At 43.1% G+C, this 25,661-nt stretch overlaps 1 protein-coding gene across 1 annotated transcript; it reads left to right on the forward strand.

Annotated features, from left to right (window-relative positions):
- Positions 1 to 1,054: 1,054 nt before the first annotated feature.
- kdelr2b (KDEL endoplasmic reticulum protein retention receptor 2b) lies at positions 1,055 to 18,698 on the forward strand. Its single transcript, XM_086001084.1, has 5 exons — positions 1,055 to 1,301; positions 13,360 to 13,460; positions 14,199 to 14,357; positions 15,486 to 15,738; positions 16,787 to 18,698. The coding sequence occupies exons 1-5, from the start codon at positions 1,211 to 1,213 to the stop codon at positions 16,819 to 16,821; spliced, it is 639 nt and encodes a 212-aa protein (XP_085857210.1). The 5' UTR covers positions 1,055 to 1,210; the 3' UTR covers positions 16,822 to 18,698.
- The last annotated feature ends 6,963 nt before the right edge of the window (positions 18,699 to 25,661 follow it).

The following is a 25,661-nucleotide window of genomic DNA, read 5'->3' on the forward strand; positions in this document are numbered from 1 at the left end:
GAGGAGACCACATCGTGAGCAGCGAATACAGCATACTAAATTGCAAGAAGTACAAGTAAATCACTGTTTCACCTGGAAGGAGTGTTTGGGGCCCTGGACAGTGGGAAGGGAAGAGGTAAAAGGGCAGGTGTTGCATCTCCTGCGCTTGCACGGGAAGGTGCCATGGGAAGGGGTGTTGGGGGTGATAGAGGAGTGGATCAAGGAGTTGCGGAGGGACCAGTCCTTTCGGAATACTGAAAGGAGAGGGGAGGGGAAGATGTGTTTGGTAGTGGGGTCACGCTGGAGGTGGCGGAAATGGCGGAGGATGATCCGTTGAATGTGGAGGCTGGTGGGGTGAAAGGTGAGGACAAGGGCAACCCTATCGTGGTTCTGGGAGGGAGGGGAAGGGGTGAGAGCAGAAGTGTGGGAAGTAGAACTGACATGGTCAAGGGCCGTGTCAACCACGGTAGAAGGGAATCTTCGGTTGAGGAAAAAGGAAGACATATCAGAAGCACTAGTATGGAAGGTGGCATCGTCAGAGCAGATGCGGTAGAGACAGAGAAACTGGGAGAATGGAATAGAGTCCTTACAGGAAGCGGGGTGGGAGGAAGTGTAGTCCAGGTAGCTGTGGGAGTCAGTGGGCTTATAGTGAATGTTTGTCAATAGTTAATCCCCAGAAATGGAGACAGAGAAGTCGAGGAAAGGAAGGGAAGGAGAGTGGCCATGTGAAGGTGCGGGGAGGGTGGAAATTGGAAGAAAAGTGAATTAAATTTTCTAGTTCAGGGCGAGAGCAGGAAACGGCACCGATACAGTCTTCAATGTACCAGAAAAAGAGGTGAGGGAGGGGAGCTGAGTAGGACTGCATCAAAAAACCTTCCACATATCCCACGAAAAGGCAGGCATTATGAGGGTCCATGCGGGTTCCCATAGCAACACAACAGTATCTTTGTTTTTGTACTGGCCCTTTAAGGGCGGGACTTTCTCCGGGAGGGAGGGGTGTCCGGTGAGGCGGAGGCGATGACGTTGCCGCGTATCCCAGGAAGCGCCGCGCGGCAAGAAGGGGGCGGGGTTACCGCGCGGCTGGCCACGTCCCCGGTCCACGTCGCCGCCGCCGCCATTTTGACGAGGACAGCAGTCGGAAGGAGGAGCGCTCCCAGCTCGGGTGTTGGACAGCTGCAGTTCGCGCTCTCTTTCACACACACACATACAGGCGCTCGCTCGTTCACTCACCATGAATCTCTTTCGGCTGACCGGTGACTTTTCACATTTGGTGGCTATCATCATCCTGCTGCTCAAGATATGGAAGACGAGGTCGTGCGCCGGTAGGCTCCGAGCCCGACTTTACGTTGCTACGGGGAGGGGAAGGGTCGCCAGGCGCCTGGGGGGCGGAGCTGCCGCAAGGGAGTTTTAAAAAAATATTTTAAAATTAAATAATTCTTATTTTTATTTTTAAGAGTTGCATGTCGAAAGACTGGGGAGATGGAGAGAGATGGGACCCGGGGCCTGGAGTTCCCCGGTTGCACGGCTACCTGTGCAGCCCTCATATCTCTCCAGCTGTTGTGCGCAGCTGGAACCCGCGCCCCATCCTCCAGTTGCCCTGCACGCCAGGTGAGCTGCCCCTCGCAGTCCGGCTGACTGACTAAGGACAGGGGTCAGTTAACCCACTCACTCACTGCCACATTACTACAGTAGCTCCATTTGCAGCCGCCGCCGTCTTTTTTTTTCAACCTGTCACTGTGAATGATTGCAGCTGGATTTTATTTAGCAAGGTGCAATTTCTTTGCAAGTTAATTCAAAGTTTCAGTTCCTCTGCAAGTTTGCAATGTGTGCGGTTCCGTTCTGACTGCCTAATATCCGATGTTTTCATCATGGCATGCATAGAGAATTTAGCTCCGGGTTTGTGCTTGAATAACTGTTCTTGTTCAGCGATTGCTCGAAAAGCTTTTGTACTGTTTAATCCCGGTTTTATTTTTGCGCTCTCCATTGTGTGGCCATCACTTTGCCTGTCCTGCTCTGACGTGGCAGCCGCTTGTAGGTGTGGTGAGGGAGGGAGCTTCTCTAACTCTCTGTGCAAAGGAAAAGATGTGTGAACATTGAACGCGAGCTATTAACTTGGTGCATGTTGATCAGTGTTTCGCACGGCAAGCCTTTGTGTTGATTTAGACATTGTGCGACGATAAGTGAAAGCTGCAGGTCATTTTGTAAATCCTATCCTTTGTTCCCCCCCTCTCTTAGCACTTAAACGCATGCGTATAAATTGCCTCTGATTCGCTAATATTCGATGCTGAGGTTTAAGAAAATGTATGGAGGCTTTTCAGTGGTTGAGCTTTCTGCTGCATCACTCAAAACTGACTGAATTCTTGTGTTTGGTTGTGCATTGCTGCTCTCTATGCCTTCATTCAACACTACATTACTTTGTTATCCCTCGTTAGGACAGGAAATAATCCAACTACAGTTCCTGGTCCAGATTGCTAGCCAGTAAACTGTGTTGGAACGTGTGTAAACTGATGGACGCTTGGAACTCGTCTGTGTGTGTGTCTCCAGTTCAAGATATTAAAAAATCCATGTCTTGTAACTGCCTGCTCTTGAGCATGCACATTTTTCCCCATGGGCTACACAACACACTACTAGCTTAAGTGAAGAGCTTGGTTTGGGGCTCTGAGTGTATGAGTACTGCTGGAGTTTAACTAGCTAAATCTGCAACTGCCAGCACAGTAAGCTTCTCACTGCTTATTCAGCTAGGATGACCTGACTGATTAGAGTATTGGTTTGTAGGATTATCTGCAGCTAAGTGGATAGAATCCCGGTCCTCAGTGATGGGTCAACCCACCAGGTTCCATCGATAAGCCAGGCTGGGTGATCAACATTGACAGCACATTTGAGTACATCAGACTTCAGTATGATTACTGAGTGTACTACAGAGGACTGATTCTCGTCTAATCTCATTGATTGCCTAATTACATAGGAGCCAACTGGATCCAGAAGAAATCCTGCTTACCTTCTCTGCTCTTCCTTGCTGCATCCTCTTTCTCTGCCCCACCCACCACCCTATTGTCTTGGACAGTTGCTCTTCAGACATCTAACAGGTTGTGGCACCAGGAACTCTTGAGCTCTACAGCTTGCCACAGTGTATGTGTATAAATGACAGCACAAACTTAATGTTTGGGCCATGAAATTTAAATAAATATGTTTATTGATTAACCTCCATTTCATGCTATGGATACTAACTAATCTAGCCGTTTTGGTTAGGATTGCAACAGTGACACAGCAGAGCAAATAGCTACCTTTTCTAAACCACCATGTCTACAAAAGTAAGCAAGACAAACCACCAGATAAAAAATAGGTGCCAATAGGACAGTTTTGCCTGGGCTTCAAGGGTCAGACTCTGAAAAGCAGCATCACAATTTGAAGATACTCCCAGCCCTAACTTTTACAATGTCACCCAACATATAATTGATAGGAAGGGTGATGTTGGAGAACTTTAACTCACTGCCATTTTGAGGGTGAGCCAGATTCGGTTTCCCATGCATCCTTGTATGGACCTTGAAGCTGGAGTACATATCCTGGATAAAATCCATGATTCTGACTTTCTGCTACTATGTCTTCCAACTCTGAGGTATTAGGATGACAGTCTTGTGAAAACAATGAAAGTAATGTACAGTTCCCTTGAACTGTAGAATGTTCCACATAAAGCATGTAAATTGACAGAAATCAGCCCGCTCCTTTTTGATTGTATTGTACTTCTCCAGTGCGGCATAAAGCCATCCTATGACAGTACGGGGCGCTCAGGCATCGTCATTGTAACGTGTCACACCATTCTCTCGTCCCCTAGCAATGCTATTTTCTGAGAGAAGCAAATATGTCTATTTTTGCGCACATCAAGGTTAGGGATTGCAGCTCTTCCAATTTCAGGCAGCCACTGTCTGCTTCAAACTTGGCCAGATGCAAAGTAAAGTGCTTTCTACTTTACCCACAAATGTGCATTATTTTTAGTTATCTAGAGGCATTAAAGATAATGAATATTTACAGTCTGAAATGTAAGTGCCCAACTAAAAGGTGTCAGTTTGTCACCTGACTACAAACTACTTTTGTCTCTGAGCCTTTTGCAGGGCAAAGCTAACCTTGTTCGCAATTGAAGTACTTAATGAGTTCTGCAAACAATGCATTTGGATGGGAAGAATATGCTGTCGAATTGAATAGGAAAGTTAAGGCTCTCCTCTACAGTGGCTTATGTATTAAGCTAAAAACTGGCTGTGAAAATTTAAAGCAAGTGCCCACTTCCTAGATATAGTCATTATAATTTACAGACCTGGTTAGGATTGGGACTGAAATTCCACAGTAGTTGCAATCATGCCCCTCCATTTTTAATCAGTGTATTCAATTTACAATGAATTGTGAACTTATGCATTTATCAATTGGCTCAAAGCACTAAATTTTGTCTGACAGGAAACGGAAAGAGGGGATATTGCATTATGGGTTAATGCCCTTCTTCCAATGACTATTCTCTGAGCCATGGAACTGCATTGTTGGGGATCATGGCCGGCCTGAGCTACAGACTCTTTCAAACGCACCATGAAATTCACCACCATTTGATATGTGACTCTCCCAGCTGCTGGACCTCCTGCTTGTTCCTCAAAGAGCTGTCACTAACTTACTCCTTCTTTGCTCATTTTTAAACACATTGTGCTTTTCTCCCCCACACAACTAGTAGTTAATGACTGTGTGTAGATTTCAGTTGGAAAATGTAAACAACGTACGACTTCACTGTACCATAAGCTGTTCAGGCAATCGAGGTTAGACTCTGCTTGGAGAACCAAGGCTTTAGCGAAGAATGAGAAATTGAAAGAAATTAGTATTAGTAAAAACATAGTACTGGAGAAATTAATGTGACTGAAAGCCGATAAATCCCTTGCACCTGATGGCCTACATCCCAGGGTTTTTAAAGAGTTGGCTATAGTGATAGTGGATGCATTGGTTGTCATTTTACAAAATTCCATAGATTCTAGAACGGTTCCTGCTGATTGAAAGGTAGCAAATGTAACCCTACTATTTAAGAAAGGAGGGAGAGAGAAAACAGGACTACAGACCAGTTAGCCTGACATCAGTAGTAGGGAAAATGCTAGAATCTATTATTTAAGGATGTGGTAACAGGGCACTTAGAAAATAATAATAGGATTGGGCAGAGTCGACACAGTTTTATGAAAGGGAAATCGCGTTTGACAAATCGGTTAGAGATTTTTGAGGTTGTAACTAGCAGAATAGATAAGGGGGAACCAGTGGATGTGGAGTATTTGGATTTTCAGAAGGCTTTCGATAAGGTGCCACACAAGGTTATTAAACAAAATTAGGGCTCATGGGATTGGGGTAATATACTCGCATGGATTGAGGATTGGTTAACAGACAGAAAACAGAGAGTAGGAATAAACGGGTCATTTTCAGGTTGGCAGGCTGTAACTAGTGGGGTACCACAATGATCAGTGCTTGGGCCTCCGCTATTCACAATCTACATCAATGATTTGGATGAGGGGACCAAATGTAACATATCCAAGTTTGCTGCTGATACAAAACGGTAAGGAGGCTTCAAGGGGATATAGACAGGTTGACTAAGTGAGTGGGCAAGAACATGGCAAATGGAATATGATGTGGAGAAATGTGAAGTTATCCACTTTGGTAGGAAAAATAGAAAAGCAGAGTATTTTTTAAATGGTGAGAGATTGGGAAATGTTGGTGTTCAGAGGGACCTGGGTGTCCTTGTACATGAATCACTGAAAGTTAACATGCAGGTACAGCAAGCAATTAGGAAAACAAATGGTGTGTTGGTCCTCATTACAAGTGGATTTGAGTGTAAGAGTAAAGACGTCTTACTGCAATTATATAGGACCCTGGTGAGACCACACCTGGAGTATTGTGTACAGTTTTGGTCTCCTTACCTAAGGAAGGATATATTTGCCATAGAGGGTGTGCAGCGAAGGTTCACCAGACTGATTCCTGGGATTGGGGGGGGGGGGAGGAATTGTCCTACGAGGAGAGATTAAGTAGACTAGGCCTATATTCTCTGGAGTTTGGAAGAATGAGAGGTGACCTCATTGAAACATACAAAATTCTTACAGGGTAGATGCAGGGAGGATGTTACCCCTGGCCGGGGAGTCTAGAACCAGGGGTTACAGTCTCAGAATAGGGGGTCAGCCATTTAGGACTGAGATGAGAAATTTCTTCACTGAGGGTAGTGAATCTTTGGAATTCTCTACCCCAGTAGGCTCTGGAGTGGAGGCTCAGTCGTTGAGTATATTCAAGACAGCGATCAATAGATTTTTGAATATCAAGGGATATGGGGATAGTGCAGGAAAGTGCAAATGAGGTAGAAGATCAGCCATGAGGTTATTGAATGACAGAGCAGGCTCGAAGGGCCAAATGGCCTCCTACTCCTATTTCTTTGTTAATATACAAAATGGTGGATGTTAGTGGAGTGGCAGTGTTGCTACTCCATGTGTAACTGTTTTATTAGAAGAATTGTATCACCTGTACTTCTGAAATGCGTCGAATCGCTACAATTATACTTCTGCCCCAATGTCAAACCGTCATCGGCTCCTTTAAGAACCCTTACTGTACTCTGCTAGAGTTTCCCTTGCAGCTGGTGTGCTGCAAGTTGAGTTAAACATACACTTGGAAGACATGTTGGAGTGGCTTCCTGCTATGCAAAGTTAGACAGGTTTTGATGACTTGTAGCATAAGACTAATAAGCAAATAATGAAGCTCTGGCACTTAACATTTGGTTCTACAAGGTGTGAAGTTACTCGACTTAACATGTTGAGATTTCTACGGGTACATTTAAGTGCCATCTTTAGTGTTGCTGTAGAGCAGTTCTGGACCCAACTATGGAGCCCCCAACACCTGGTTTTGGGCCCAAACTGCAGGTCTGGGATGGTAGTCTAAACACTCTTTTCTGTGGTATGGGTTCCAAAAGGCAAAGTTCAACAGGGCTAAGGAGGGAAAAATTGTTCTAATTGGTTATGCAGCCTGAACAATTATACAAAATATTTTTAATTGTAACCATTGCCCAAGCTGGTTTGTCCACTTGCAATGTTAAAGCGTAGCATCAGTACTGTAATGTGATTTGTCCTGTACTGTTTCGTACCGGCGTTCTAAATAAGCCGAGTGACAATCTGACCGGTTTGTTCATCAAATTCTTGTGAAGTGACTAAGCAGCAGTGGCTGTATGCTAGAGGGAGCATTTTTCATGACTGGGTTTGGAGTAAGTTATGGGTGTGCTTTGTTACTTTTGAACTGCTGTTTGAGTTGTCTGACTTCTGACAACTCTGCAGAATGTTGTGATTTAATGGGAGTTTACAATACTCAACTGCTCGTGAACCACCTTTAACCAGCATCTCTAGTCCTCCTTGCCATAACTGTAGGTAGACTTAAGACCTTAGTGTTGGCCATTAAACTTTCACGTTGTCAGCTTTGGCTCAGTGGCAGCACACTCCTGAGTCGGAAAGTTGTGGGTTCAAGCCCCATTCCAGAGACCTGAGCACATAATCTAGGCTCACAATTCAATACAGTGCTGAGGGAGTGCTGCATTGTCGGATACACCATCTTTCGGATGGATTATTAAAACCGAGGCCCCGTCTGCCCTCGGGTGGATGTAAAAGATCCCATTACTCGATACTATTTCAAAGAAGAGCTGGGGAGTTCCCGATGTCCTGGCTAATAATAATTCCTCAACCAACATCAGTGCAACAGATTCTCTGGTCATTATTTCATTGCTGTTTGTGGGAGCTCGCTGTGCTCAGATTGCTGCTGCGTTTCCCTACATTACAACAGCAACTGCATTTCAGAAAGTATTGCACTGAAGTGCTTCGGGATGTCCTGAGGTTATGAACTGCGCTATATGAATGCTTTCTCTCTGCTTCATTTCTTTGGGGTTGGTTAAAGTGTCAGTTTCTGTGATTCCTTAATTTGAGAGCTAGGTCTAGCTGCTGATTAAAACAGGACACTTAAATGCTGGTTAATGATTCACTCAGAAATATTTAGGCATTTGCACCTTTTTTGCAGTTGGCATCAGTTTCCTGATGATAAACCTGTGGCGATGAAGTGTTGACAGAATATAGACTGAATTTAGCTCATTCTAATGTGAGGGGAATAAATAACTTGCAAGGAAAACTTAATGAAAGCTGACTTCTTTCCCAAGCAGAGTGCAAGTGAGATGGATGAAAAGTAATTGCACAGAGCCTAGGAATAACTGCTAGTTAGTGGGGCTTCAACTTGACTGGGCAATCAACGTTTGTGTATTAGTATCATTGTATGATTCTAAGTCTTTCTGTGCTTCTGGTGCCTGCCAGTGTCAAATCTGTGTATGTGTGCCCTTGTTACAATGCCTCTAGCTGTACCCTGTTGGACTGTTTTTAAAATATCAGATAAATGATTTAAGGAGGGATTGTCAGTGAGAGGGACTTGAAATAGGTTTGCGAGGGGAGCAAAATAAAAAGGGGGACGGAGAGAGAATCACTGAATATCTACAACTGCTGGTGAGTAAGCCAAATAAGGATCCTTGTAAATTAATCTTGGTTCCAGTTCTTTAAGTATTTAAATCTTGTGCATGCATTGCAGAATAAGGAACTGCAGTATTGCAGCCTGTGTTCTCCTCTTATTCTAAGTAGGTAATTTCAACATATTTAGCATTTCTCCCACCCACCCTCCAAGTTTTAAAAGAAAGTTTAGCATGGAGCATATTTTTGTGTGAAATTGTTTGAAGTTGTCAAAGTGAATCCTGAGGTAAAGTGTAACTTTGTTACAATTGGTTTTGCTTTCCATGTCTGGGGTTGGTTATTTTAATGCTGTTTTGTACTAAAGCCATTGAAATGTCTGCTCCAGTTCTGGAAGCTAGCCAGATGAGCAGTCTATTCCTCCTACATGCATTGGAGATTAAACACTAAAATACAGTCGGAGAGCTCGTCTGGCCCAGTATGTACAGGACTGTAGTCCTAAGCCATTCAGTCCAGGAGGTCCCAGGGATGATTCCCTGGTCTTTGCTGAGTTAATTGATTTCAGAATGGGGTGGGGGGCGGGGTACCTTAGCCATGGTCTCCTCTTCTGCATTTGCTCCCCCTTCCCTCTCCCAGAAAACAGGATCACTGTCCAGTGATTCTGGTTGCAGTGTGAGAGCATGTGAGTACAGGATCCATCTAGTCCATTGTGTCTGGCAGGAAAGGGTGAACACATTTTATGTTGTGAAAATCAAATCTGTTTTTACTACTTTTTAATGTAGAGGGACAATCAAACTAGTTTCAAAATATCCACAGCAGCTGTTGCACTGTATCATATATATTCAGAATTTATTTAAATATACACTGCAGAAAGGCTTATGAAATGACCCAAGACACTTGCACCTACTTTTATGAAATGACAAAGCAGTCATTGTCTTGTTTCACTGGTGTAGCTTTCAAATCATGCAGGTTGCCAACTACATGTAGTGATTGCTTGTAAAATACAGGTGTTGAGCATAGCATTGCCATGCAGTTGAAGAAAGATATCGGACACCAATCACTCCACGTATTCCTTCTGAAATAAGCCATTCTTTTCATACAAATGCAGTTCTCTTGAAGATTTAAACCCATCTGGGAGCTAGCAAATATGCCCACTGCAGATTTTATTTTGAGGAGTTAATTTTCTGGATAGCTGACAGGTGCTGTCACACTGATTTTCAGATATGCTCTACATTTGCTTCTAGAAACATAGAAGATAGGAGCAGGAGTAGGCCATTCGACCCCTCGAGCCTGCTCCGCCATTCAATGAGATCATGGCTGATCATCCAAATTCAGTACCCTGTCCCTGCCTTCTCCCCATATCCCTTGATCCCATTAGCCTTAAGAAATATATCCAACTCCTTCTTGAATATATTTAATGAACTGTCCTCCACCTCCCTCTGTGGCAGAGAATTCCACAGGTTCACCACTCTGGGTGAAGAAATTCCTCCTCATCTCAGTCCTAAATGGCTTACCCCTTGTCCTTAGACTATGACCCCTGGTTCTGGACTCCCCGGCCATCGGGAACATCCTTCCTGCATCTAGTCTGTCCAGGCCTGACAGAATTTTATAGGTTTCGATGAGATCCCCTCTCAATCTTCTAAAGTGAGTATAAGCCCAATCGAGACAATCTCTCCTCGTATGTCATTCCTGCCATCCCAGGTATCAGCCTGGTGAATCTTCGCTGCACCCCTTCCATGGTAAGAACATCCTTCCTCAGATAAGGCGACCAAAACTGCACACAATACTCAAGGTGCGGTCTTACCAAGGCCCTGTACAACTGTAGCAAGACATCCTTGTTTCTGTACTCGAACCCTCTTGCTACGAAGGCCAACATACCATTTGCCTTCTTAACCGCCTGCTGCACCTGCATGCTTACCTTCAGCGACTGGTGCACAAGAACACCCAGGTCTCTTTGCACTTCCCCTTCTCCCAATCTATTGCCATTCAATAATCTGCCTTCCTGTTTTTGCCACCAAAGTGGATAACCTCACATTTATCCACATTATCGTGCATTTGCCATGTTTCTGTCCAATCACCCAACCTGTCCAAATCGTACTGGAGTTTCACGACATCCTCCTCACAGCATACCCTCCCACCCAGCTTTGTGTCGTCTGCAAATTTGGAGATATTACATCCAATTCCCTCGTCCAGATCATCATTAATATATATTGTGAACAGCTGGGGTCCTAGGACCGATCCTTGCGGTACCCCACTAGTCACTGCCTGCCACTCGGAAAACGACCCGTTTATTCCAACTCTTTGCTTTCTATCTGCCAAACAGTTCTCTATCCAAGTCAATACCTTGCCCCCAATCCTATGTGCCTTAAATTTGCACGCTAATCTCTTATGCGGGACCTTATCGAAAGCCTTCTGAAAGTCCAAATACACCGCATCCACTGGTTCTCCCTTATCTATTTTACCAGTTACATCCTCAAAAAATTCCAGTAGATTAGTCAAGCACGATTTACCTTTTGTAAATCCATGTTGACTTTGTCCGATCCGGTCACTGCTTTCCAAGTGCTCTGCTATTCCATCTTTTATAATGGACTCTAGCATTTTCCCCACTACCGATGTCAGGCTTACCGGTCTATAATTCCCCGCTTTTTCTCTACCACCTTTTTTGAATAGTGGGGTAACATTAGCTACCCTCCAATCCATGGGTACTGTTCCAGAGCCTATCGAGTTCTGGAAGATGACCAGCAATGCATCTACTATCTCCAGGGCCACTTCCTTAAGTACCCTGGGATGTAGATTATCAGGCCCTGGGGATTTATCGGCCTTCAATCCCGTCAACTTCCCAAACACCATTTCCCTTCAAATACTGATTTCTTTCAGTTCCTCCCTCTCATTAGTCCCTATGGTCCCCGACATCTCTGGGAGGTTATTTCTGTCCTCCTTTGTGAAGACAGAACCAAAATACGTATTTAAGTGGTCTGCCATTTCTTTGTTCCCCATTATAAATTCTACTTCCTCAGGTGAAGTTCTGATAATCTTGAATTCTGTTTAAGCGTGCACAGAGCTTTATTTAAAGCTTTGTCTGAGATTGGTTAACTTGGGGTAAGTAACTTCAATTTTTTGTCGTTGTGCATTAGTGCATTGAACACACTGTAGTATGTTCAAATTAGTTGTTTTGCAGTGTTCTTTTCATTGTGTATACTATATTTATCTCTAAATCTCTTGTACTCTGACGTGCAAGGTTTGCCAAAGTCTGTAATCTCCGCTCCTGGCTTGAAACAAACAATTCAGACCAATGCCTTTTGAACTGCATGCAGTAGGCAGATTTTTATTTGTGTGCGCGTGCGCATTGCCTGTTCCCAGGCTGCCATCAATCCCCCTGTAGCTGGCTGCAAGGAATCCACAATCTCCCACTGACTCAGCTCAGGAACTCAGCCAAGCGGTATTTCAACCTGCCACTTGGCTCTGAGCATCAGTGTTACGTGACAATCCACCTGTGACATTTTAATGTTTTGGATAACCCCATGACCAGTCTAAAAATGGGTTGTCTTCCCTATCAAATTTTCCTTTGGAAGAAAAAAAAATGGCCACTGCTTTGATTCATTTTTGTCAGTTTCCCCCCCCCCCCCGCCCCCCCCCCCCCATCTTCTCTCCTGAAGGTGCTAGATATGTTTCCATAAATCAGACAGATGAAATTCAATGTAGAGAAATGCAAAGTGCTTCACACAGGGACAAAAATCCAGGCAGGGACGATTACTTAAAATGGAAAGAAAATAATGTGAATGAAAAATGAAAGATCTTGGGCGTCCTGATTGACAATAAATTGAAGCTATTGCCACAATGCTCAGTGGCAGTAAGCAAAGCAGATATTGGGATGTATTAAAAGGTCAGTATTGAACCAAAATAGTGAGGTAATCTTGACACTCTAAGTGAGTGCACTTAGAATGCTATGTACAGTTCTGGTCGCCCGAGTACAAAAAGTATATTGCGGCTGCCAAAAGGGTATTTAAGTGAGCAAGCAGAATGATTGAGGGGATGGAGGGATTGGATTATAAGGAGCAATTATGTAAGTTACTTAAATGGAAAGAAAATAATGTGAATGGAAAATGAAACATTTGGGAGTCCTGATTGACAAATTGAAGCTATGTAACAATGCTCAGTGGCAGTAATCACATCGAGCTGTTTCACCTTGTCTAGAACAGTAGAACCAGAGGACACAGCCTGTGCTTGAAGGGGGGTAATTCAAAACTAATCTGCAGGAACATTGTTTCAGTGAGCGAGTAGTCAATCTATGGAACAGCGAGTGGTCAATTTATGGAACAGGCACCCTGGGGAGATGGTGGAAGCAGATAGTACTGATTCATTCAATTAAATAGATTTCTTTCAGAAACTATTTTGCGATAGTATATGAGTAATTTGAGACATAACGTGTAGCGTGCTTGGGAGGAACAGGTGTCATTGGACCTAATGGTTTCCAAAGCTTTCCACCACTAGGGGTTTCATCGCCTTCCATCTGGGTCTGTTGTAGACCAATTGATAGAGATTGATTGCCATGATTAGTCAACAACTCCATTATTGTTGTACATTGCGACTACCCTGATAGTAGAAGGTGAACTAGATGGATTGTGGCATTTTTAACCTAGCAATTCCTATGTTCCCAGTATTCAGTGTAATGTAGGACAGCCGGTCTCGTACGGTCAGCTGGCAAGCTGATTCAGTAGGAATCCCCATTTATGCAATGTTGCGATCCTGAGAAAGCAACCCTTAAAGCTCATTTAATAATCTTTGCGTACATTTTTTTTTATTTGTTTTGTCAAGATGAAACTCAAAGAATTGGCATTTGAAATTTTTTTTGGAGTGCATTTTTGCGTCCCGTTTTAAGTTGATGTTTTTTCCTTAGGTATCTCTGGGAAGAGTCAGATTCTGTTTGCATTGGTCTTTGTCACTCGATACCTGGATCTGTTCACGATATTCATCTCTTTGTACAACAGTTCCATGAAGGTAAGTTTGTTAAGGCAGTGGACCAAATGATGGTTCAAATATTTCCAGGAGCACAATATGTAGAATTACCTGTCTGCAATGTTGTACAGTGGAGCTCTTTGTACAGATTATCATCGAAGCTTCTCTTATACTTTCGGTGGGGGGAAGGAATATTGTGTATACTGTCCATGTCCTGATTTGGGTGTCCAACCTCACCACACACAACCCCTGAGCCCAGGAAACTCTGTCCTATTTGTGCTTGTATTATACGCTGTTTTTTTCCTGTTCAAATTTCATGAGCCTGAAGTTTTGGATGTGCCATTTGTTTTCTTTGAGTTGTTATCTGTTTAGATAAATCCTAAACTAACCTGCTGTGATGGCAGCTTGAGATACGAGTATATGAATAAGACCATGGATTTAACCTTTGCATGTGCCTCCTCCCCTATTTACCTGTGTGGCTCACAAAGGCAAAAGCTTGGAAACCCCTGTCCTAATTGTAACAAAAGTAAATTGAATTGCAAGTTTGAATGAACTGTAGAGCTGTATTGAATTTGGTTTTATAATATCAGTGTGCCAGACTGCACTTTCTGAATTTAAAAAAAAAAAAGAATTAAAACTGCTGTTGTACGTGAGCTTCTGTACATGTAACATAAACTTTCACAATCACTTTAATTTGTTTGTTGTTGTAGACCAGGATTTTTACTATTGATCCATTGTTGCTATTGAGCCTTGGCTTATTTTGTGTTTTTTTTTAAACAGGTTATCTACATTGCTTGTGCCTTTTCCACAGTGTACCTGATCTACCTTAAGTTTAAGGCCACCTATGATGGAAACCATGACACATTCCGCGTGGAATTTCTGGTGGTCCCTGTAGGTGGATTGTCTTTCCTGGTCAATCATGACTTCTCTCTGATGGAGGTAAATTCTTTTTAACTTGAATTCAGGTGATTTTTAAGCTGTTCCTGAAAACATTTTGCAAACTTCTGTTTTTAATCTAAAATCAATTGAATTATGGCAGTTGGGATTTTGTTTTTCTCTCTCCTGTTTTCTGCTCAAATTGTCTCCACATATCTATCCCAACTGAGGCGATGGATTGGAAGATTCTGTCAGTGTATTCTATAGCAGGGACCTTGGAAGATAGAATCATAGAATGGTTACAGCGCAGAAGGAGGCCGTTCGGCCCGTTGAGCTAGTGCCGGCTCTCTGCAAAAGCACTTCAGCTAGTCCCACTCCCGTGCCCTTTCCCCATAGCCCTGCTCATTTTTTCCCTTCAGGTACTTCCCAATTCCCTTTTGAAAGCCACGATTGAGTCTGCCTCCACCACCCTTTCAGACAGATGTGTAACAGCAGCTCAGAGGAAATAAGACTTTTGCTTTTCCTCATTAGTAAGCTCTGAGCCTCTGCTTGGCTTCTCCCTATGATGACAGTGCAGCCCATAGTGTGGTGTAGAGGAACTAGCATTGCTTTTAGGTTACAACCCCTTTCTTGAGGCACCACCTAATAGCAGACTCAAGTGTGCTCTCCCAACGCTTGATCAGCAAGCGGTGTTTGGTACAGACTACCATAAGGAAGGGACAGTAATGTCCTTTCAGGAAGGAAGCCAGCTGTACTTACCCGGTCTGGTCTATACTTGACTCCAGTCCCACACCAACGTGGTTGACTCTTAACTGTCCTCTGAAGTGGCCTAGCAAGCCATTCAATTGCAAAAAAGAAGGCCCACCACCAGCTTTTCAAGGTAACTAGGGATGGGCAATAAATGCTGGCCATGCCAGCTTCCCTTCCCTGAAGGACCCACTTGATTTTTAAAGACAACTTTTTGTTGCCAGCTCACAAATGACCAATTTCACAACTTATCATGGGATTTTAACAATGACCTCTGAGCTGTGAGTCCAGCACCATAAATACTGTACCCTCCTTGTATCCTGATAAAGATGTCTGATTTCAGAATTCTATTCTTCAGTCAGAATACAACTTATAGAATCTGGAAAAATATTGTAGCCTGGATAAGGCTAAAAGCAAAAATCTGATCGAAACCCTCTCTTCCAGATCCTGTGGACATTCTCGATTTACTTGGAGTCAGTTGCAATCTTGCCCCAGCTCTTCATGATCAGTAAGACAGGTGAAGCAGAGACCATCACGACTCATTACCTCTTCTTTCTCGGCATGTATCGTGCCCTGTACCTTATCAACTGGATCTGGCGCTATTACTTTGAGGGTTTCTTTGACCTCATTGCTATTGTAGCTGGCGTGGTTCAGACTATTCTCTACTGCGACTTTTTCTATTTGTACGTCACAAAAGGTGAGGAATCGAAGGTTTGCATTTTATTTTTGCATTAGATACTGTGCAGAAATTTCTCCTAAACGTTTAAAGAAAATGGGGTTTGGGTGCCCTGGTGATGTACTTATGTGAGAAGGTGATAGCAAAAGTGTAGAAAACCCCTTGATGTACATTTTTGGTAGTTTACAACTTTGTATCCACTGTGCCCCTGAGCTATTCAAACTGCCAAACACCTCTTAATAGTAATCCATTCATGATTATCTGCAAAAGGCAGACATTAGTCATCAAGATTACAAGAGATGTGAGCATTGTACAATTCATACACTTGCAAAAATGCACAAACAAATTATTTTACAAATTTGGTACATTGAAAGCATCATTAACATGTATATTTTGCAATTATGCAGAACCACATTAACCAGAAAGCGGAGAGAGATCACAGCCAAATGGATGTGTTTGACGTGGTGAGAAGCAGAATAGAATATACTCCGTGTAACTTTATTTATCCCTAGAGTTTTGGGCTGGGCTTTTAAAAAGTTTCCTTAATGTTGCATGTTGTGACAGAAATGTTAATTTCACTGGCCTGGGGAGAGTGAAATATGTAAACCCAAATTTAATCAGCAGCTGTTTCAAGTTTCACTCCAGGACTTGAGCAGTTAACCTAGGCTGACATTCCAGTGCAACACTGAGGACGTCTTGCATGGTCAGAGGTGGTATCATTCCGATGAGATGTTAAACCATGGGATCTTTGTGAAGGTTCGGGCCAATGTTGGAGATACTGTAGCCCTGTTCAAAGGAGGGAATTCCCCTTGTGCCCTGGACACTATTCCTCCCTCAGCCAACACTCAGCTGGCCGTGTCATTGTGCGATTTTTGCTGAGTGCTTTATAGTTGTTGCAATTGCATAAATTATTCCACATTGAAGTAATTCATTTCATGTGAAGTGGTTTGGGATATTTGAGGTGCTATACAAGTGCAAGTTATTTTTTACAAATATTTCTAAAAGAAGAAACTTTCTATTGGGTCTTCTAATGACTTACTCACTCTCTCTCCAAATATTGTTCCTTTAGTTCTCAAAGGAAAGAAGCTGAGTTTACCAGCTTAAGTGCCAAAGATCGTCTGAACTTCTGTCGTTGGTCGTATCTAGACAGAGGAAGCATTACCACACAACAGAAAACTTACCAAGAGTGTAAGATGCCTGAGACAGAGAGCAAGGAACACACTAAGAATTCCATTTAAACTTAATGTCAACAGCTGTTCTGTAGTATAATGGACCACAAACATCAGTTTTCTGTTTTATGCATCTTGCCTTTTTTATTACAATGTAAAAATATATTTTCTACAAAGAAATATATACTGAAAGGATGAATTACTTGCAGTGGTTAAAAAAAATTTGGCAGCTTAGATTGGAAATGCTGAATGTGTTTCCCATTGAGCTGTTTGCAAGGATTAAGTGCAAATTGTTTTTTAAAAAAAATAATAATTTTGAAAATGACTGACTCAGTTAATTTACTTATAACACGGTATCTGACAGACAAAACTGTTCTGTTTTTTCAACCACTTGCTGTATTTATTTGAATTTGCCAAATTTTTTGAACCTAATTCATTCTTTTTTCCCCCTCATCAAAACACTAGAATTGTCTTGAGGCTGATGTGATGCAATATGCCTTGTTGTGTCTGGTTGACGGGGTTTCCTGTAGTCAATCAGTGGTTAAACCACCTTCAGATGGAGTGCATGTATTCTGCCCTTTGACATATGTTCATGTGAACATAGAACATGAAGAATAAAGATCGCAGCAACCTAACTACATTAGATGTGCATATTACTGACTGAAAAGTGGTTTGGATAGTGTAATGTTAAGTATTCAAGGGACCATATGACTTTGAGTTTAATCTTGGGATTTTTTTTTTGTTGAACAAATCACTTTCAGAATCGTTGGCCTTGGGTACCACTCTTTTATTTCTTTTGAAACATTAGAAGGTTTATCTTGTAGTTTTTTTTTTACACTGAGCTGTTGCATGATATCTTGTGATACTGCCCCAATAAACGTTTTATGGAAAACGGTTCTGCTTGTTGTGTTCTAGCATGTCACTTGTGCGTTTTTCATAATGTAGCTTTCCTAGCAAGCTACTGCTAGAAAATGTTTGCTTTGAATATGCAGTGGTTTCCACCCCCCCACCCCCTCGGTGTACGTGGGAGGCTGCAAGTATTGGGGAGTCTCCAAGTACTGACGAGTGAGTGGTCCTGACTTTGCGCCCACTCCTACCGTCAGACTGTTATCTACCCAAAGGAAAGCATTGCTAACATTGCAGAGTAGCTTCAAGATACAACGATATAGTGTGCTAATGAACCAATTAAAATACTGAAATCTAATGACCTTAGACTTGCAAGATCCAAGGATCCTAATTTGAAAGCATATGAACTTGATCTTTATCACTTGACTATATTTGTGCCCATTTTAGGACTTGCTTTGCAATGTCCATTTTGGGGTTGACAAATCTAGGCCAGCTACTTTTCTAGTACAACCTGAGATGAGAGAAAACAAGGTCACGTTTATAAGTGGTGTTGTGTACAGTGCACTGATGGATTTCTGTCTGCACATCAGATTTGAGGAGATTATTGCTTTGCTGCCAGATAGTGTGCAAAGTGTCAGAAGTGAAGCAACCTTGATAATACAGCACCTCTACATGTATTAAGGGCCCGCAGAACAAAACTATTGTAAAGTGGGGTTTGCTTGCATTGTGTTTGGTAAAAGCATATCTGAAGTGGAGGAATTTTGATATTGGAAATGGCCAAAAGGAAGAAAACATGGAATAGCCTGATCTGTTCTACAGACAACACAGATGCCCCAAAAGATGGCAGCTGCATGTTTTTTTTAACCCTCTTGTACATGATTTCTCTGTAAAAAGCATGTTCTCTATCAACGAGCTGCATTATCACTTACTGGAAAAAGATTTTTTAAATAAAGAATTTACTTAAAAGAGCTTTCTACATTTATTTTATAAATAGTATTTATTAAACAACCTCAAGTTTTCTTCTACCTATTTTCTCTTTTGTGAATTATTTTTTATTGTCAATGGGAAAATTGCCAACACTGAAGTCTTGAGATTTTGAAGTATCTTGTTTATATTAAATTCTGTGATTTTTAATGTTCCAGACCTCTGGTCCAAAAAGTTGGACACTCCTGGTGTAGGGTAGTGCTGTACTTCCTGTCTAAGACTTGATTATCCAGCAGGGGGAGTCCCCTTCATTGAAGGCAGGTTCAAATAGTTTCTGCAACAATTTTACTGTAGTTTCTGCAGTGATTATAGATTTTAACTCCAATTACGATAGCATTCAAAGGACACAAGTTTGAGGTTGCGTCTCTAATTCAACTCTGTAGCAGCTTGCACCATTTTTTTGGCAGTGCAAAGTATAGAGTTGGTTAATGTATTTCAACCTGGGAGAGCATCTAAACGGAGTGCACATTACTCAACTATTAATACCTTCACTCCCTTCTCCTAAAGGCTTGTAATCTGCGTGTCTGCAAAGCTTCTAGTTTTTCGGCCTCGACAACCCGAGGGGAACGCCTTCGGAGCCATTAATCTCGACAAAATTACTCGGTAGTGTTCAGGATTCCCCCTTGTGGATAGAAACTGCAATCTGGAACACACTGGGCATGCCTCACACAAACTCCCTATTTCCCCAGCTTCAGAAGGAACATTGCTGTTCCCCGCCCCCTCCTCACCGACAGTTTTTCGGAGTTTAGCATGAATCCCGTGCGTGCCTGCTGCCTCTCTGAGAGCAGGGTGCTGCTGGGGGGGGGGGGGGGGGCCACTTGCTTCCATTGAACCGACTCATTAAGGACTTGTATCTGTTGCACCACACTCCACAAACTTTTCCGACTCCCTTGCAGGTGGCTACTTACAACAGCCTGTTAAGCTAGATGGCAGTCACTTGCGCTCCCTTCATGGACGCCTGCACAGTAATTTTTTATTCATTGCGGCTAGCCCAGTGGAACCTAATAACCACAATGGATGAGACTTCAGCTAATAAGATTTATGCGCCCCTGCAGATGAAAATAACCCGCTTCATCTATTTCAATACTTGCTGATCTAATTTTATAGCAGCCCCTGATTTGTCTAGGCTTCAACTACTGCTAAAGAACATAAGAAATAGGAGCAGGAGTAGACCATTTGGTCCATCGAGCCTGTTCCGCCATTCAATAAGATCATGGCTGATCTACCTCAACTCCACTTTTTGCACTATCCCCATATCCCTTGATTCCCTTAATATTCAAAAATCTATCGATCTCTGTCTTGAATATACTCAACGACTGAGTCTCCACAGCTCTCTGGGGTAGAGAATTCCAAAGATTCACCACTCGAGTGAAGAAATTTCTCCTCATCTCAGTCCTAAATGGCCGACCCCTTATTCTAAGACTATGACCCCCCTGGTTCTAGACTCCGCAGCCAGGGAAAACATCCTCCCTGCATCTACCCTGTCAAGCCCTGTAAGAATTTTGTATGTTTCAATGAGATTACCTCTCATCTAAGCTCTAGAGAATATAGGCCTAGTCTACTCAACCTCTCCTCATAGGACAATCCCCCCATCCCAGGAACCTGTCTGGTTAACCTTTGTTGCACTCTATGGCAAATGTATCCTTAGGTCTCACCAGGGCCCTATATAATTGCAGTAAGATGTCTTTATTCTTATACTCAAATCCTCTTGTAATAAAGGCCAACATACCATTTGCTTTCCTAATTGCTTGCTGTACCTGCGTGTTAACTTTCAGTGATTCGTGTACAAGGACACCCAGGTCCCTCTGAACACCAACATTTCCCAATCTCTCCATTTAAAAAATACTCTGCTTTTCTATTTTTCCTACCAAAGTGGATAACTTCACATTTCTCCACATTATATTCCATTTGCCATGTTCTTGCCCACTCACTTAGCTTGTCTATATCCCCTTGAAGCCTCCTTGCATCCTTCTCACAACTTACATTCCCACCCAGCTTTGTATCATCAGCAAACTTGGATATATTACATTTGGTCCCTGTAATGATCAGTAACATGTCATTCTAGAATGGTACACTAGGTGGAGCTGTATGTTTAGTAGGGGGCTACCCACAAGGCAGTAGTCAAGATGGATGCCTGTACACTAGTCCACATGGCTGAATAAATGACTAGCTCAAGCTAGCCGTTCATAATGAAAACGTCTATTTATTTATGAACATAACATGGTACCAGGATTGGTAATATCTGCTGAATATTATGAAACGCGACATGGAGAATTTGAAGCCACGGGAGGGTTTGAAACTCACGGGGAATGTCGACCGCAATTGGCGGACTTTCAAACAACAATTCGAACTCTACATTGCTGCCATCGGGTTCGGTACGAAGCCAGACGCAAGGAAAATAGCGTTACTACTCACGGTTGCAGGCCCGCAGGCGATAGAGGTATTTAATACGTTTGTATTTGATCAAGAGGAGGACAGAGTAAAAATGGACGATGTGCTAAAGAAGTTTGATACACATTGTTCTCCCAAAAAGAAAGACCTATGAGAGGTACGTGTTCCGTTCACGGACACAGCAGCAAAATGAGACTTTTGATAGCTTTGTGACCAATCTGAAACTGAAAGCACAGACATGTAATTTCTCTGAACTGAAATCATCCATGATTCGTGACCAGATTGTGTTTGGTATTCATGATAAAAAGGTCAGGGAATGTTTGTTGAGAGAAACCGAACTAACATTGCAGGATGCTGTGAAAATATGCCATGCCAGTGAGCTAGCTCAACAGCACGCAAAGACTTTGTGAAATTAATAATAATGCGACTGTAATGAGTGACTGTGCTGCTGTTGGTGCTGTGTCCTACAAAGGGAAGAAACATGGGCAGAACAGAAATGCAAAGCAATCGGAGGATGGAATTTTTAATTGTAAACGCTGTGGTTACCAGCACCAGTCAAAACAATGCCCTGCGTTTGGGAAAATGTGCACAAAATGTAATGGAAAGAATCACTTTGCCAAACAATGCTTTTCAAAAGTAAAAACAAAGAAAGGGCAACAAGTCAATGTGATTGAGGACACTGATTTAAGTGAGACATTTTTTGTAGGAATTGTTGTGTCTGTGTGTTGATAGAGACACTGAAGACAGGAGTTGGTTTCATAGGTGTTTACTAAACAAAGTCTGGAGGGGAACTAACTGATACAACACAATATACAGGCTTATATAGCCCGAGTGGCCATTACCGGCATTACAGTACACATGGGGCTCTTAAAGGCACATACACTACAATTCCTCCCCTTTTAGCCAACCAGTACATAATATTTTAAGTAATTATTAATTACATGTTACAAGAAAAATAATCTACACATTGCTGCAGTTAATTAATTATAAGTCAGTCTCTCTGGAGGCTTCCTGACTCGGTCCGGATAACGCCTCGGTGGTGTAGTAGTTTCTGGTGGTGTAGTAGGTTCTTTTGGCAAGGCTGATTCGGCTTGAATGCCAGTGTTGGGTTCATCGGGTTCCAGTATCACCGGATCGGAGGTAGATATGGGTATCTCTACTTCATCGTTAGGTGTATAGAGTTGTGGTGTAGGTTGTCCCTTTTCAGATGACTCTATGATTTGGTCAGCATGGCGCCTTATTATGCTTTCTCCGATGTCCACGGTATACATCAGCGGTCCTAGTCGTGTGCAGATAGTTCCAGGCTGCCAAGTCCCGGGCCAAAACTTGTTGACCTATCTGGAAGGTTCTAGTTGGCCTTTCATTCATGCCTTGAAATTGCCGGTTCTCCACGTCCCTTCTGATGTTGGGCTTGATCAAATCCAGCTGGCATCTTAGGCTTCTATTGAAGAACATCATGGCGGGAGTTTGGTTTGTAACCATATGTGTTGCATTCCTGTATGCAAACAAGAAGTTATCCACCTTGTGCTGAAGTTTTATGTCTTCATTACCCATGGCCTTTATGGCCTTCTTGAAGGTCTGGACAAACCTTTCAGCCAATCCATTGGTGGCGGGATGGTATGGGGCGGACGTGTAGTGCTTAACCCCATTGTTTTTTAAGAACTTCCTGAATTCTTCGGACACAAACTGCGGTCCATTATCAGAACAGATCTGTTCCGGCATCCCATTCCTGTCAAATATGGTCCTTAATACTGTGATGGTTTTTTCCGTGGTGGTGGAGGACATCTTTATTACCTCCGGCCACTTGGAGTGTGCATCAACCACGATTAAGAACATTGAGTCCATAAATGGACCAGCAAAGTCGACGTGTACCCTTTGCCAGGGAGGTGAGGGCCACTCCCATGGATGTAGAGGGGCTTGGGGTGGAGCGTTTTGGACCTTCTGGCATCCTAGGCAGCTCTTGGTCATTTCTTCGATGTCTCCATCGATACCTGGCCACCAGACAAACGCCCTGGCTAGGTTCTTCATTTTCACTCCACCCAGATGCCCCTCATGAAGCTCCTTTAGAACTTTATCCTGGAGTTTGGGTGGAATCACCACTCTGGATCCACACATCAAGGTTCCTCGGCACACTGACAGCTGTTCTCTTCTTTGCGAGAATGCTGGCAACAGTGGTTCGCCATGTGCTGGCCATCCCTTCACTGTTAAATCGTAGACTCGTGAGAGAGTCGGGTCATTTCTAGTTTCCCTTTCAATGGCAGAATTTGTTACTGGTAGACATTCGACTATGGTAGAGTGGAAAATCTCCACTGGGTCTACGGTAGGTGCTTCTTCTACCGTTGGCAACGGTAGGCGCGATAACCCATCAGCATTCCCATGCTGTTTTGATCCTTTGTATTCTATGTTGTATTGGTGTGCCCCTAGAAAAAGGGACCACCTCTGTAGCCTTTGCGCTGTCATAATGGGAACACCCTTTTTAGGGTTGAATATGGAGATGAGGGGTTGATGGTCAGTCAACAAGGTACATTTTTGTCAGTGTAAGTAATGGTTGAATTTCTTCACTCCCCATACCAGGCTGAGTGCTTCCCTGTCGATTTGGGCATAGTTACGCTCAGCTGAGTTCAATGAGCGTGACGCAAAAGCTATCGGCCGTTCCGAGCCATCAGGGAATTTATGCGATAATACTGCTCCTACGCCGTAAGGGGATGCATCGCACGCCAGTCTGATTGGCAGTGATGGGTTGTAATGAGCCAAAACTTCTTTGGACGTGATTAAGTCTTTGCATTTATGGAAGGCACGTTTACAGTCTTCGCTCCATTTCCAAATTACTCCTGTTTGTAGCAGTTCATTAAGAGGGTGTAGAAGAGTTGATAAGTTCGGTAAAAATTTATGATAGTAATTTATTAATCCCAGGAACGACCTTAATTGTGAAACATTTTCAGGTGCTGGGGCTTTTATGACCGCTTCAATTTTTTCAGGTGACTTATGCAACCCTTCCTTATTAATTATGTGGCCACAATATGATATTTGATTTTGGAAAAATTCGCACTTGAGGCGATTTGCTCGTAGGCCCCGTTCTCTCAGCCTAGTGAGCACCTGCTCCAAATTGGCAAGGTGCTCGTTGTCGTTTTCTCCTGTTACAAGGATGTCATCTAGGTAGCATTGAGTCCCCAGAATCCCTTGGAGGACTTGCTCCATAGCTCTTTGCCAGATAGCTGGAGCGGATGCTACTCCAAAAACCAGTCGATTGTACTGGTACAGACCTTTGTGTGTATTTATCGTGAGATATTTTTTAGAGGCCTCTTCAACCTCCATCTGTAGATATGCCTGTGCCAAGTCAATTTTGGTGAAACGTTTCCCTCCGGATAGTGAGGCGAAAATATCTTCTATCCTCGGAAGAGGATACTGTACCGTGTGAAGGACCGGGTTTACAGTCGCCTTGAAGTCTTCACAGATGCGAATTTTTCTCTGTTCTTCAGATTTATCATTATTCAATGCTTTCTTCATGACTGGAACGATGGGTGTTGCCCACTCGCTCCAATCCATTTTGAATAATACGCCTGCCTTTTCCAAATTCTCCAGCTCTGCCTCGACTGCTGGACGAATTGCGTATGGCACCGGTCTTGCCTTAAAAAACTTGGGAATTGCTGCATCTTCCACTTTTATTGAGGTGGTGATGCCTTTCAAGGTTCCTAGTTTCTCTTGAAACACTTCTTTGGCGTTGGCCAAGATGTCTTTTAATCGTTCAGGTATGACGTCATCATCGTTTTTTTTCTTAATGGTCACCGTCAGTGCCTGAATGGAGTGCCAGTCTAAACGTATTTTCCTGATCCATTCACGTCCCAACAGCGGTGGACCACCATCTTGTAGAATGTATAAATACAACTTTTGTATTTCCTTGCCGTTGTATACAACAGGCACCCTTATTTTTCCTTTGGGGTATACTTTCTGCCCCGTATATGTTTTCAAGATAATGGATGTGTCTTTTAAAGGTATATGCGGAAATAGCCGCTCGTAATCCCATCGATTTATGACGGTCAGAGCTGATCCTGTATCTAGCTCCATTTTAACTGGGGGCCCTGCTATCGTGAGGGTAACCCAAATGGTCTGGTAATCATCTTTGGCAATTACATTATGTAATTTGAGACAGCTTAGTCTCTTGTTTTCGGAGTCATTATCGCTCTTCTGGTCTTCGGAGCTACTGTCCGTCATCATTTGTACCTATCTGCACTTTTCTTTATTGATTTTTTTTTCCTGTCTGTGGATTTTTTTTGTCCAGATCGGCATACCCGTGCAATGTGTCCAATCTTTCCGCATTGCCTGCATGCTTTGTCCTTGAACCAGCAGTCCCTCTGGTCATGGGTGGATCTGCCGCAGCGATAACATCTCTCGAAACCCTGTGTCATTTCATGGGTGCCGAAGTCCTGTGCCTTTTGTTGTATCTCTGCAGCTCCTCTTGCGGCTGCTTCGTATGATACAGCCATACTGAAAGCCTTGTCCAGTGTTAAATCTTTCTCAGAAAGTAGCCTTTTCTGTGTTCCTTCGCTTAAGAGA

This window comes from Somniosus microcephalus, chromosome 11 (genome assembly GCF_052327205.1).
Source record: "Somniosus microcephalus isolate GS21.2 chromosome 11, FLI_Smic_1.0, whole genome shotgun sequence".
NCBI lineage: Eukaryota > Metazoa > Chordata > Chondrichthyes > Squaliformes > Somniosidae > Somniosus > Somniosus microcephalus.